The sequence below is a fragment of the Muntiacus reevesi genome, chromosome 17 (genome assembly GCF_963930625.1).
Source record: "Muntiacus reevesi chromosome 17, mMunRee1.1, whole genome shotgun sequence".
NCBI lineage: Eukaryota > Metazoa > Chordata > Mammalia > Artiodactyla > Cervidae > Muntiacus > Muntiacus reevesi.
In genome coordinates, this window is record NC_089265.1 from 49,029,414 (window position 1) to 49,042,632 (window position 13,219).

The 13,219-nt window shown below is 42.0% G+C and overlaps 1 protein-coding gene across 1 annotated transcript; it reads right to left on the reverse strand.

Annotated features, from left to right (window-relative positions):
- Positions 1–6,081: 6,081 nt before the first annotated feature.
- On the reverse strand, positions 6,082–12,836 carry RFK (riboflavin kinase). The gene is made up of 4 exons (XM_065908192.1): positions 12,397–12,836; positions 11,114–11,265; positions 8,930–9,032; positions 6,082–8,184 (listed from the first exon to the last, which is right to left on the reverse strand). The coding sequence occupies exons 1-4, from the start codon at positions 12,476–12,478 to the stop codon at positions 8,054–8,056; spliced, it is 468 nt and encodes a 155-aa protein (XP_065764264.1). The 5' UTR covers positions 12,479–12,836; the 3' UTR covers positions 6,082–8,053.
- Between the last annotated feature and the right edge of the window lie 383 nt (positions 12,837–13,219).

Consider the following 13,219-nt stretch of genomic DNA (forward strand, 5'->3'; position numbering starts at 1 on the left):
TGGGTGAAGACCTGGGTTCCACACTCAGCTCTGAAATTTTCTGCCAACATAGTTCAAGTGGGTCTGAGTTTACTTTTGACTTCCAGTTTCTTCATCTGAAGTGTAGTTATGATAACACCTAGCCGGATGCCTCAGACTTCTTGTGAGGAACAATGAAGTGATGTGAGTAAAGATACATTGAAACTCCTGATGGTACAATCACTACAGCTTGCCACCGGGCAATAGATAAGATGGAGAGAATGTAACCACTCCCATCTTGAATCTCTATAGTGGAACATGAGGACCTTACTCTTCTTTTGAAAGTTCAAGGTGTGCCTAGTTATCTATGCTTGACTTTTAAAAGTATATTCTTACAAAGAACAGGATCTCCTTCCTGTAGTTAATCTGTTGCAGTGATATTTCACATTAGCCATCCCTTTGCAAGACTGTTTCAAAAGAAATGAAGAAAGTAAACTTTCAAAAGGGGCAGAGAATCCAAGATAACACTTCCTACTATCTTCTAAAACAAAAAAAGTTTCCAAACCAAAGCAGTAGGAAACAACAGAGAACAGGCCTAGCTGGTTAGAGGAAGAGTTAGGGGGAAATCCTGTTTTTGAAATGTGGTGGAAATCTCAGAATATTAGCATTACATTTTGTCAGGTTCAAGAGATAGATTTGAAAAAAAAAAAAAAAACACTTCATTTGACACATCCATTTGTCATGGATGGGAAGCCTTTAATTCATTTGAAATATAAGCAAATCTGTAAGCAAAACAACTCCCCGGGCAAAGGTAGAAAATATTTTGAAGGCTCAGAGAGGCCGAAAAGAGACCTGAGATTAACCTGAAATTCCCATGTGTGACTCCTAGTTAGAAGCAGGTATTTTGTTTACGTGGAGCCAAGGCAGAACCCACACCAGGGAATCTTCTTGAAGCCCCCGAAGGAGCGACTCTTCTAGGATTTATATCCATCTGCTTCCTGAAAAGTGTTTGCAGTGCTGTCTCTTACACATACAAATGAAACTGTTGACATGGAAATCGAGGACGTGAACCCTGAGGGAGGAGGGTGTGAGTAGGTTAATCCATCCAAGCAGTTTAAATATTTCCTAGCAATGGAGCCCTTTCATCAACCGTAGTTTCTACCAGACAGTTGAGAGTGCTCCCTTAAAGTAAGCAGAGTGGGAAGGGGCAGAGGTCCCCTGGCTTGCCCATTGCCCAGCGCACATCCACTAGGCTCTGCAGCTCTTTGGAGAGCATTTTGAAAATTAGGGTTCTAGGCAATTATAGGTACTGTGATTGACACTAGCCCTGAGCTAGCTGCCTGCAAATCTAGATAAAAAGGGAGATATTGTGGATCACCTTTTCTTCCTTCAATAAAGCAAAAGATTTTTTCAGTCTCTCTGAAACATTCTAATTTAATATAAAGAATGCTGTTCGGAGTGGCTGAAGGTTGGATGGCATATACTTCAGAATTAGATAATAGTAGTGGATTTTTGTCTTTTTTTTTTTTTTTAATGCCCAGTATCAGAAGCTTCCCAGGTGGCACTAGTGGTAAAGAACCTGCCTGCCAAAGCAGGAGACGCAGGTTCAATCCCTGGGTTGGGAAGATCCCTGGAGAAGGACAAGGCAACCCATTCCAGTATTCTTGCCTGGAGAATTCCATGGACAGAGGAGCCTGACAGGCTACAGTCCATGGGGTTGCAGAGTTGGACATGACTGAGCACACACATGCACAGTATCAGAACCCCTTCTGATAAATATATATATGTGATAAATATATTAGGGAATTTATTTCCCACTGTGTGAGCCTTGCTAGAAAAGTTCCTCTCAAGAGAAGCTGAAATAGCCAGTACTCAGTTTTCCAGCCCCTTTCGCAGGTAACACATGGACACGTGGCCGAAGCTCGGCCTATCTGACCCTAATCACATAAACCTTGGTTTCTAGGGCAGCAGAGCCAGGCAGCAGTGCGGAGGGCGTGGATCTGCTGGCGTCTGATGGGAAGTCGCGACTTCCTAGTTAGCAGCAGCGGCACTGCCCTCCGTGACTTAGCTCTTTGTGGTCCTTCTGGCCCTGCTTCGAGGTCCCCTTTGCTCAGAGGTCCCCCTTTCCCACCCAGTCTCCAGCTTTCCCATCTATTCCCTGAGCTACCTGTCATCCTTCCAGTAAATTCCTTTCTAGCCTAAATCAGCCAGAATCCATTTGCTCCCTACAAAGAGATTCCCAGCTGAGAGGTAACTGCGAGGCTGTCTGCTATGGGAAAAACAAAAGATTAAACAGCGCTGTGCCTAGGTGCTCAGTCGTGTCCGACTCTTTGTGACCCCAGGGACTGTGGCCCGCCAGGCTCCTCTGGCCTTGGGGGTCCTCCAGGCAAGAATACTGGAGTGGATTGCCCTGCAGGGGCTCTTCCCAACCCAGGTCTCTCGCAATACAGGAGGATTCTTTACCGTCTGAGCCACCAGGGCCTGTTCAAACTCAACCTCTGCTATCCCAGAGTAAAGAGTCTGTGGCCAAAATGCAGAGAGACACAAAAGAATTAAATTAGGTTTGCATTACCAAACAACCTAGGTTTTAGAAATTTAAAGGTAAGTTAAGTTTTCTGGGACTTCCCTGATGGTCCAGTGGTTAAGATCCCACACTTCCACCGCAAATTCTACTGGACGGGGAACCAAGATCCTGCAAGCCAAATGGCCAAAATACTTTTTGGGTCCTTTTGACCTCTGTATCTGCCTTTTGGCCATGCTTGCTGTCTTTACAACCTAACCTCTTCCTAAGATGAGGCTCCACTCTGCACAGCAACGGTAAGCACACAAGACTCTTAAATGTACAGTGACTAGCAACGAACCCTTTCACTGCACACCCCTCGGCAGCTATGCTTCCTCCACATTGTCCTGAGTAACCCAGGTAACTAGTACTGGTTTAGAGCAGTAACCTTAATAACTTCTATTAAGACTAATACCCTAAGGGTCATTTCATGTGTGTGTGTGTGCTTGCTTAGTCGCTCAGTCATCTCTGACTCCTTGCAACCCCATAGACTGTAGCCCACCAGGTTCCTCTGTCCCTGGGATTCTCCAGGCGTCAATACTGGAGAGGGTAGCCATTCCCTTCTCCAGGAGATCTTCCTGACCCTGGGATCGAACACTGGCCTCCTGCATTGCAGGTGGATTCTTTACAGTCTGAGCCACCAGGGAAGCCCTGGGGGCATTTCATACCTAGTTCCAAAGAGAAATATTACAAATACTTCACAGATGATGCCTTTGTATCTTCTTTGCTCTCAACTGCTCACATCCGTTTCCATTAGAGATAGAGAAAAGAGAAGAAGAGAAGGGGGAAGACAAAAGCGGGAGAGGAGGAGAGCCTGAACAAGAGATAAAGGACGAAGGGGAGAGGGGAGGGAAGAGGTCATCTACTTTGTTTCACATCAGGGTTTCTGGATTAGTTTGTTCAGGCTACTATGCAAAATATCATAGACTGGATGACTCAGGGACAACAGAAATTTACTCCTCACAACTCTGCAAGTCTGGAAGTCTGAGATCATGGAGCCAGTATGGTCCAGTCCTCCTGTGACACCCTCTTCCAGTTTGCAGACTGTCCACTGCTCATTATATCCTCACACAGTGGAAAGACAGTGAGAGAGCTCACTGGGGTCTTTTTTTTCTTTTTGGGGGGCTGCAATGGGTCTTCCTTACTGCATGTGGGCTTTCCCTAGTTGCAGTGTGCAGGCTTCTCATTGCAGTGGCTTCTCTTGTTGCAGAGCGTGGATCGGCTCAAGAGCACAAGCTCAATAGCTGTGGTGCATGCATGGGCTTAGTTGCCCTAAAGCAATGTGAAATCTTCCCAGACCAGGGATTTACATTTATCTATGTGGGATTTTCCAGGCAAGAATACTGGAGTGGGCTGCCATTTCCTTCTCCAATTTAACTACAGTGATCTGCAAAATTTATCTAAAAAATAACATTTTGCAACACAATCCAACATACACACACATATAATATACATATACATATATAAAAGTGAAACAAAAGTTTTGCCTAAAACATCTACCCTGCATATTAATTTTTTGAGGCCCCTCCCTGTTTTTTAAGCAGTTTTAGGTTTACAACAAAATTGATAGGAAAGAACAGGAGTTCCCCATATACTCCCTCCCCTCACACACGTAGTCATTATAAACCGAGTGGTACTTTTTTTTTAAACCAAAGATGAACTGCATTAACACATCAAAGCTTAGGTCATTGATCTTTTCTTTGTATTTAAAGTTGTAATATTTTGATAGCATTAGTTACATCCTATAAACTTTTGTACATTGCCTACCATCATTCAACATAGCTCTCCATTGTGATATTTACTGGTTTTTCTCCATTATGTTGTGATGTGTTCAATGTTGAGATGTTTTATATATCTTGTACAACAGCTGCAGCTGAGGTCATCACCTGACAATTTTGCTAATACAATCACTTCCCAAGACCCATCAAGTTTCTGCACAGCCTGAACAGATACGAACCTCTTGCCTGCGCTGGGTTTTTCACTGTGGCACGCAGGCTTCTCCAGTTGCAGTCTGCACACTCAATAGTTGTGGTACTTGGGCTTAGTTGCAGTATGTGGGATCTTGGTTCACTGACAGGAATCGAACCTGGGCCCCCTGCATTGGGACCGCAGGGTCTTATTCACTGGACCACCAAGGAATTCCCCGGAAGATAGGAGACTTTATCTTGAACCTCTCTGTATTTTTAATGATGGCACTTGGCAATTTCCCAAGATGTAGCAGATTTCGTTTACTCTTCCAACTTCTACTTGGCCCTTGTTATGGTCAGGTAACCAAAATGGGGATTCTTTCAGTAGTCAGGTATGTATGTCTATCCCAAATACACACTCAGGAACAGGGGAGGTAAGCAGAGTATAGGTCCAAGGGCTGAGTTATCTGTGACACAAGCTTGGGCTCAACCTCCATGTATGACTTGACCCAAAAGGAAGCCAACTTCAAAGAAATGTTAAGTCCCAGCCACATCACAGAGCGTGAGAGATGAATTTGGAGTGTACATACAATATATGAGAGCAGTCACAGACTCCAATCTCATAGCTTAGTGTCTATGCTATACTTAAATCTGCCTGCTGAGCTTTAAATTTCAATTATTTTTTCAATATAAATTCTATTTTGACAATTCTTAAATCTGCCTAGTTTTTGTAGAACTTTGTTATTTCTCCTTTTTTGACACTCATCTTTAACAATGATTTCAAGTTCAGTATCTGATAATCCCTATATCCATCGTCTTTGTAGAGCTTATTTTCTAACTTTGTTTTTGCAAACTCTTGCTTATAATGGCATCTCTTTCTACAAGGTAGATTTATTTCCTAGTTCAGTCCCTGAAGGTCAGATTGGTTCTCCTCTATCAGCCCCTGTCCGTTTTCCAGATAAGAGAACAGGAAAAGGCTAGCACTTTCACCAGGGAAAGCCGAGCTGTCCTCATAAACTCCAAGTAGACTACTGCGTACATCTCCCTGATCAGAACCATGTTAACAGCCCTAACTGCTGCAAGCCTTTAAGCCTCCATAGCTGACAGCACTGGTGATGAAGAGTTGAAATAGCATCTGTGAATTTCAGCGTATAGTAGAGATGGACAAGAGTCCCAATTCACTGCTGTGGGGTTGGGGGCAAGCCCTGAGGGTTACAGAACCATTTTGAAGCAGAAGATATGGAAAGATACTCAGACCTGCGGAGTGCGTGTGCGCTCAGTCGTGTCCGACTTTCCAACCCCACCGACTGTGGCCCACCAGGCTCCTCTGTCCATGGGATTTTCTAGGCAAGAATACTGGAGTGGGTTGCCACTTCCTCTTCCAGGGGATCTTCCCGACCCAGGATCGAACTCATGTCTCCTGCAGTGGAGGTAGATTCCTTACCGCTGAGCCATCAGGGAAGCATCCAGACCTACTTACAGGGCCCCTTAAAGGCAAGGCCTCTGGGTGTAGAACCAATGCCGCTTGCCAGGCTCTCCCCGTAACTGCTGCCTGTAACTCACCATTCAGGGCCTCTAACAACCTTCCGGTAACCAATAACTATCAGCCAACAAATCCGGAATCCACACAGCCAAAGATTCAAACTGACACAGAGAAAAAGAAGAAACATCGCTTGGTCAAGATTTATTTCAAGGCCTGAAAATACTAATAGAAAAAGGCCCTACTGCAATTTCTTATAATGCATAAATACTTAATATAAAACTTAAAAAAATGTAGACACTATTAACTAACTTCTAAACCACACACTATATGATTTTCAAAAGCAAGTTATTTAATAAGACGTAAGGTGACAATATCAAACAATTTTCACACTTAATGAAGACATAACCAGCAGCAAGCTATTCAAACACAAATGTTTTTACACTTTCCATGTTGTTTTTAACTGTGTTTCAGAGAGCCACTGATAATCGAGGCTTCTTTCAAGTATAGGATTTCTAACATTAAATTACATATTCTAAGTATTTCTATAAAGAAATGAAAAAGATTACATTGTTTGCCATAAATTAATACATCAAAATTAAAAACAATCCAACTGCTTTTACTCATGCTTCCCCGCTTCTCCAACATTAACTTTAGATGTTTTTCTAAATATTATACAAACAGCTTTGTTCCAATCAGTTCTCATTTATGCAGATTAGGAGAAAAGGATTTTATAATGAGTTATCTTTAAGATTACCATTTCTATACTTCTGCCCCCAATCCCCTCCCCAAATCTGGTGTTAAAGTGAACAAGTTTACAATGTGCTACAAAAACCAAAACAATCTGTAGTCTCAATTTCCTAAATATCCCAAATACCTGTTTTTGTTTTGCCAATATAAACAGAAGTTTTGAGTGGCTAAGAATCATTTCCTAGTAGTCAGCAGGAGGAAGAAATGCACAGCATGAACATTATTTAACTGAAACTTTATTACTTATGCCTTCCCCCCACCACAAGCATTCTTTAGCCTTAAATTACATTGTGTGCACACAACTGCAACAATTTGTATTTGCTCAGGAACATATAATCACATTAAAAATCAGTAACTTTCTACTTCATAGCTTAGTTGGCTCTTAAATAAGTTTTTTTCTCTGGCAGGGAGAAATAAGTATCTTACTTTAGGAAACTGGTATATATAAATGAACTTTTTGTTCATTTAAACTTTGAGAAAACCTAAAGATGAAGTTTTGGGGTGTTTTTTCTTAAATGCAAGAGATATGCAACTTCACTACTGTTCATATAGTGCAGGGGTGGAATGGCAGATTCAGATGCAGATGAAACTCTACATTTTGTAAATGGAAAAACCAACGTTGACCATTGTTTACAGGAAACAAAGGTTAAAGAAAAATGTTGAAGAATATCTACTCTTAAAAAGACAGAAGTGCTATACAACACAAAAATGAGACCTAGAGATATGAAAAACACTCATTTTACTGTTTTAAAAGAAAAACAAACAAATAAAAGGCAAGGAGTCTAGACCAATTAGAACTGAGGCAGCTGCAACGAAAAATGGAACACAGTACAATGATTTGAGGCCTTAAAGGAAATGACTAATTAAAATGAAATTTCACCAGTATTCCTGTCTTTAATAATACATAAATGCCCAATATATAAAAAATATGAAGTCTGGATTTCCCCCTTAGGTTTATAATAAACTGTCAAACCTCTGCTTAATACAGTTACTTTTATAAGCTTTCTGATCAGCAGAGCATGCTATACAAGTACACGCATGCTAGAATTTTACCATGAGAATTATTGTTCTCATTTCAGACTAATGACCTGCCTGTTACCCATATTTATACATATTTCATTTCCATTATAAGACACTTAAGACCTTTCTAGTGGTATATTTTAATCAACATATTACATAAAAATCTTGATCTTTTAAAATAAACTTTTTTAGTACTGTGACATGATGGGTTTAATTGAACAGCTGGAACATAATATGATAACTACATTGCACTGTTTAAACTAATTCACAGCTGTAGGAAAATGTTTGTTTTTTAAAATATAACCAAGATGAGACTGCAGAGTTATGAGCAGTAAAATATTAGGAAACAGTTAATGAATAAATAAGATGATTTTTCCATCAGTGGCCATTCATTATCTTGCTTTTGGGAACCTGGAAGAATTTGTCTTCTTTGAGTTTCAAATGTTCTGGTAAATCCAGTCGTTTCTTAGCTTCTTCGATATCACCTTGAATTGCTGAAATAAGTGACTCTGCGGAGAAAATACAGCAGGTAAAGATAATGAAAAACTGCCACTGGGCTTTTTACTACTCCTTCGTTCAGCTTCTCCTTAAATCTCAGAAGCTGGCAGTGTCCCTGGCACAGGGTAGATGCCAGTAATGTTTGTTTCATCCTTTCTTCTAGACTTAAGTAAAAGTCAATGGAACATAAAGGATGTCCCTAATCGTCTTGCAGTTACTTAGAGAAAGGCATTAGCAAAAAGGTACAAGTCATATACTAAATGAAAGATACAAACACTATCAATTCTCTTCAGTATTTACAGTTGTAAAAGAAACTCTAGAATTAAAACTATCACACTGCAATAAGATACTCAGCACCAATTAAAGTTCTGATTTACTGTTTCTTACACTTCAAGTACTGCTAAGCACCCATTATTCACAGTATTAATTCTTACTTGTCTTAAAATACAAAAGGAAATATATTTCACTAACTTCATACTGTTGGGGAGACAGAGTTTGAATCTAGGCTGCATCACTTACTATGTTACCCCAGGCAAACTACTTAACCTCTTTAACAATTTCCTCACCTGCAAAATAGACTAAATAATACTTCATGTGGTCGTTGTGGGGATAAAGTGAGTTCATTCACAAAAGGCTCTTAAAACAGGGCCTGGCATATTACATGCTCAAATACAATCTGTCCTGCCGTGATTATTATGAGGAGAAGCAGTAAAAGGAGCTGCAGCAATATCTAAGAAGATCTAAAGAAGAACTTACCTAAAGAATCAAAGTTCTTTTCTGGTCTGAGGTAGCCAGCGATGGCCACTTTGAGGATTTCCCCATAGAAGTCCTCTTTGAAAGTATGCATGATATGAGTTTCCTACAGTCAAAAGATGTTAAAATTGAATATATCTTTATTTTTATGGTGGGGTCACTGAAATGAAACAATCAACCTTCCTTAAATTTTTAAAGACAGGTTAAAACATAAGTGCAGTTTTTCCTAAACTCTTCCATTGCTCCTGTTCTTGACCCTGACCTTACAGGTTAACATCATAACTGAGTAAGGTAGATGCTATGGCACAAATCTGGTGTGATTTGCTGTTTTCAGAAAAAGTTAACATGCAACAAAATAATTAAGACTCTTATTAAGGTGAAAAAACTGAGCAAATACACCAAAGAGGCAATGAGCAAAGCAACTCTTCCTCAAAAGACACCATTCCATTAATCAAATTTTTAAAAAAAAGCAACACAGTAGACATTTGTTATACGTAGTTCCAACAAAACAACTGGATCAAGAATGTTAAGAACTTCTTTCGGTCAGTAAGACAATCCCATTTTTTTAAAAAAGGAGTAAAGACTTTAACAGGTATATCATGTACATCTGTTATTAGCAAAGAAAAGGAAAAAGAAAAACTCTAAAATGAACCTCCTACCAATGGAAAACTGAGTTTCTCCTAACTACAGAAGGCATTCCTTAACTGGCTCTGTAATAACAGTTCTGTTATCTGAGTAGCTAAATAAGAAAAAAATCAGTCATGGGATAGCCTCCCCTCCCTTTCATTTCCTCCCTCACTCCACAGAAAAATATTTTGTGTTCTTTCATCAATTCTTTTCTTTATCTACGCCAACACACCCTTAATCCTGAAAAATAAGAGGACCGTTGAGCTTAACGTTAAACGTTAAGTAGTCCGGACCATTTCTACTGCTTACACCAGTACGTTTTCAGCTAGCTTTCCAATTGGTACAGATTTCTATAAACCCTTCAAAGAGAAGGAAATTTAGATGACCAAAAGATTCAGCCATATCTAGAAGATTAAGCACTTAAGCTGTGTACATTTGATAATAAGAACAGGAGAATATGCATACCCTCAAAGGGGGTTAAGAGATGAGAAAAAGCATCATTCTGCAGTTTTATCAGAAAGCACCATGCATAGAGCAGGCAGTTCTACCTCAACAGGGTGCATGCGCGCTCAGTTGCTGAGGTCATGTCTGACTCTTTGCGACCCCATGGACGTAGCCTGCCATTCTCCTCTGTCCAGGGGATTACGCGGGCAAGAATACTGGAGTGGGTTGCCATTTCCTTCTCCAGAGAATCTTCCCAACTCAGGGACTGAACCTGGGTATCCCGCATTGCAGGCAGATTCTTTACCACTGTGCCTCCTGGGAAGCCCTAACAGAGTGGGCAATAATTAAAGGGTAAATGACCTACATTAACTGTGGCAAACTCAACTTTATTTCACTTTTATTTCTAATAAAGGTAAATACATGGGCAGTTATAAAATTTAATTATTGTAGTTCTGGTTTGTGATTCCACTTTCGATTTTCTCCATAATTTATAAAATTGATTAATCTATGTTATTGGGTACACAATGATGTAATCTGTGAGTTTTGGTATACTACCAATTTGGTATAAATTCAAAATGGATTTTTATAACTTTAGGATGTTAAATGCAGTCCCCATGGTAACCACAAAGAAAATATCTACAGAAAATACACAGAAGGAAATAAGAAGGGATCAATACGTGTTACTACAAAAAAAAAAAAAATCAACTAAACAAACAAGGCAGTAATCAAAGAACCAATGGACAAAAAAGCTGGAAGGCATATAAAAAAACAAAACAAGTAAAATAGCAGAAGTCCCTCCTTACTAGTAATTACTTTAAATGTAAGTGGATTAAACTCTCCAACCAAAAGTCAGAGATTAGCAGAATAGTTAAAAAATACAAAATCCAACCCTCTTTATAAGAGACTAGAGACTCACTTTAGATCCAAAGACACAAACAGCTTGAAAGGATGGAAAAGCTATTCCAATACTTCACTTTTAAACCCTTCAGATACACTGCCAAAATTCTAGAATCTGGATTACTGTTGTGATCACCACTGATGAGTTCTACCTGCATATTACTCTAAATCATCACCTCATCCTCATTTATGGAGTGAAATACAATTCTTAATTCTTACCATGGATTTTTTAGTATTCTTGTAGTATGGGTTCCATCCTATGCTCACCACCATCTTATGGACATCTCCATTTCCAACACTGGCCCAACCATAATAAATGCCAGTAGATATATCAGCTGGAAGATTATCTACTACTTGTTCAGGAAAGTTAGCTAAACAATAGAAGAAAATAAGCTGTTTAGAGTTTCATATTCAATATTTATAAAAGTCACATGCAAGCCTAGTCTAAATCATCACACAAGATTCCTAGGACTTGCATGAGACAAGCGCTCAGGCCTGGTGCACTGGGAAGACCCAGAGGAATGGGGTGGAGAGGGAGGTGGGAGAGGGGATCGGGATGGGGAACACATATAAATCCATGGCTGATTCATGTCAATGTATGGCAAAACCCACTACAATACTGTAAAGTAATTAGCCTCCAACTAATAAAAATAAATGGAAAAAAAAAAGATTCCTAGGACTCTAAGACTATTAATACCATCATTTCATACTCTGGCTAGGATTTCTTTCTCTTCTTCATAACAACAGGTTAGGAAAAAAGTACCAGATTATAAGTGTGTAAGGTACCAGGTTAGTTATATAAATGTATCAAAAAATGTAAAGTCCCACAGTAGAAGAAAAATAAATATATGAACAGCTGGGTTTTTAGCCCTGGACTTTCTTAAAGAGGCTCAGAATCTCTTGAAAAGATTCTTATTATTTGAAATACACATGTCTAGGCCCCAAGCTCAAAGACTACTTTAACAGGTCTAAGGGCAGTCCCGGAAGGTACTTCTAAGGATGATTAAGCATATCTTCAGGTCCTGACTGCGAAAACTAACGTAGAAAGACCAAAATGATACCTGGTTCTCATTCAAGTGCCCGTCGTCACTTAGACACAATTTACTAACATATTTAAAGAAAGAAAACCATATTGCTGGCTTAAGAATTTACCCTATCTGGCCCACTTTACATTGTCTAAAAGGCAAAACAGGCGCCACGCTTGGTGGTTTGACCACGCTGGACTGGGAGGCGGGCAAGGGGGATCCCGAAACTCAACTTCAGCTTTCCGAGGGCATCACCGCACAAGCCGGGCGAGCTCTGAGCCACGAGCAAGGACGCGCACCAGCAGCCGGACCAAAGGTCTTCTGCCTCAACAAAGGGGGGCCGGGGCGGAGCGAAGTGTCATCTCTGCCCGTAGCCCCACGACCCAGCTTGGAGCTCCCCCGGCTGACGTCCCCGCTCCGCTCCCAGGTGACCCAGCCACGGGTGGGTGGGGGGACTCCGCGCTCTCCTGCGCTCACCTGTAGGGATGCCCAACTGCTTGGAGCCGCGGCCGAAGCCCCGCACCACTTCGCCGCGGCAGAAATACGGCAGGTGCCTCATGACGCCGTCCGCTCCAGGTTCGGGCTGCGGCCCCGACCGCGCGTCCGGCGGGGCCGCCGTGGAGGCGGTGCCCGGACCCCCCGGACCAGCCGGGGAACACGTGAGGGAGCTCAGCCGGCCCGCCGGGCGGGCGAGCGGACAGGCGCACAACGGCCGAGCGGGGCAGACTACACGCCGCCGCGAGATCCTCGCGCCCGCTGACCCAACAGAAGCGGCCGGACGACTCAGAGGCTGCGTCTGGGCTCCGGGAAGCCGGCGACCGCGGAAGTAAGTGCGGGTGTGGGCGGGGAGCGCGGCGGGGGCGGGCCGGCGCGGGAGGCACCCCAGCCCACCGAGTGCCCCGGGCCTGCGCACACTGCCCCGGCTGAGCGCCCCGGCGCCGGTCCGGCTTCCGTAGCCCCGCCCCCAGCCGTAGCCCCGCCCCAGCCGTAGCCCCGCCCCAGCCGTAGCCCCGCCCCCAGCCGTACCCGGGGAGTCGCTGCTTTGCCGTTTCTCAGGTGTATCCCTGGCGTTGGGAACGGAGGCGGAGATGCGGTTTTTTTTGTTTGTTTTTTTTTTTCAGCCTGAGGGCTGTGAAAAGCACTATTCTCGGACACTCCTAAGTGTTTCTTCCCCGCTTTTCCTTTTCATTATGATTTGACGCCAAAGAGAAACTTTCTTTACCGTCTTGACAACTGCTCGATTGCTCTTCATTCATCAATCAGTCGCTCTTTAAACACTTAATAAATCTTAAAGATTTCA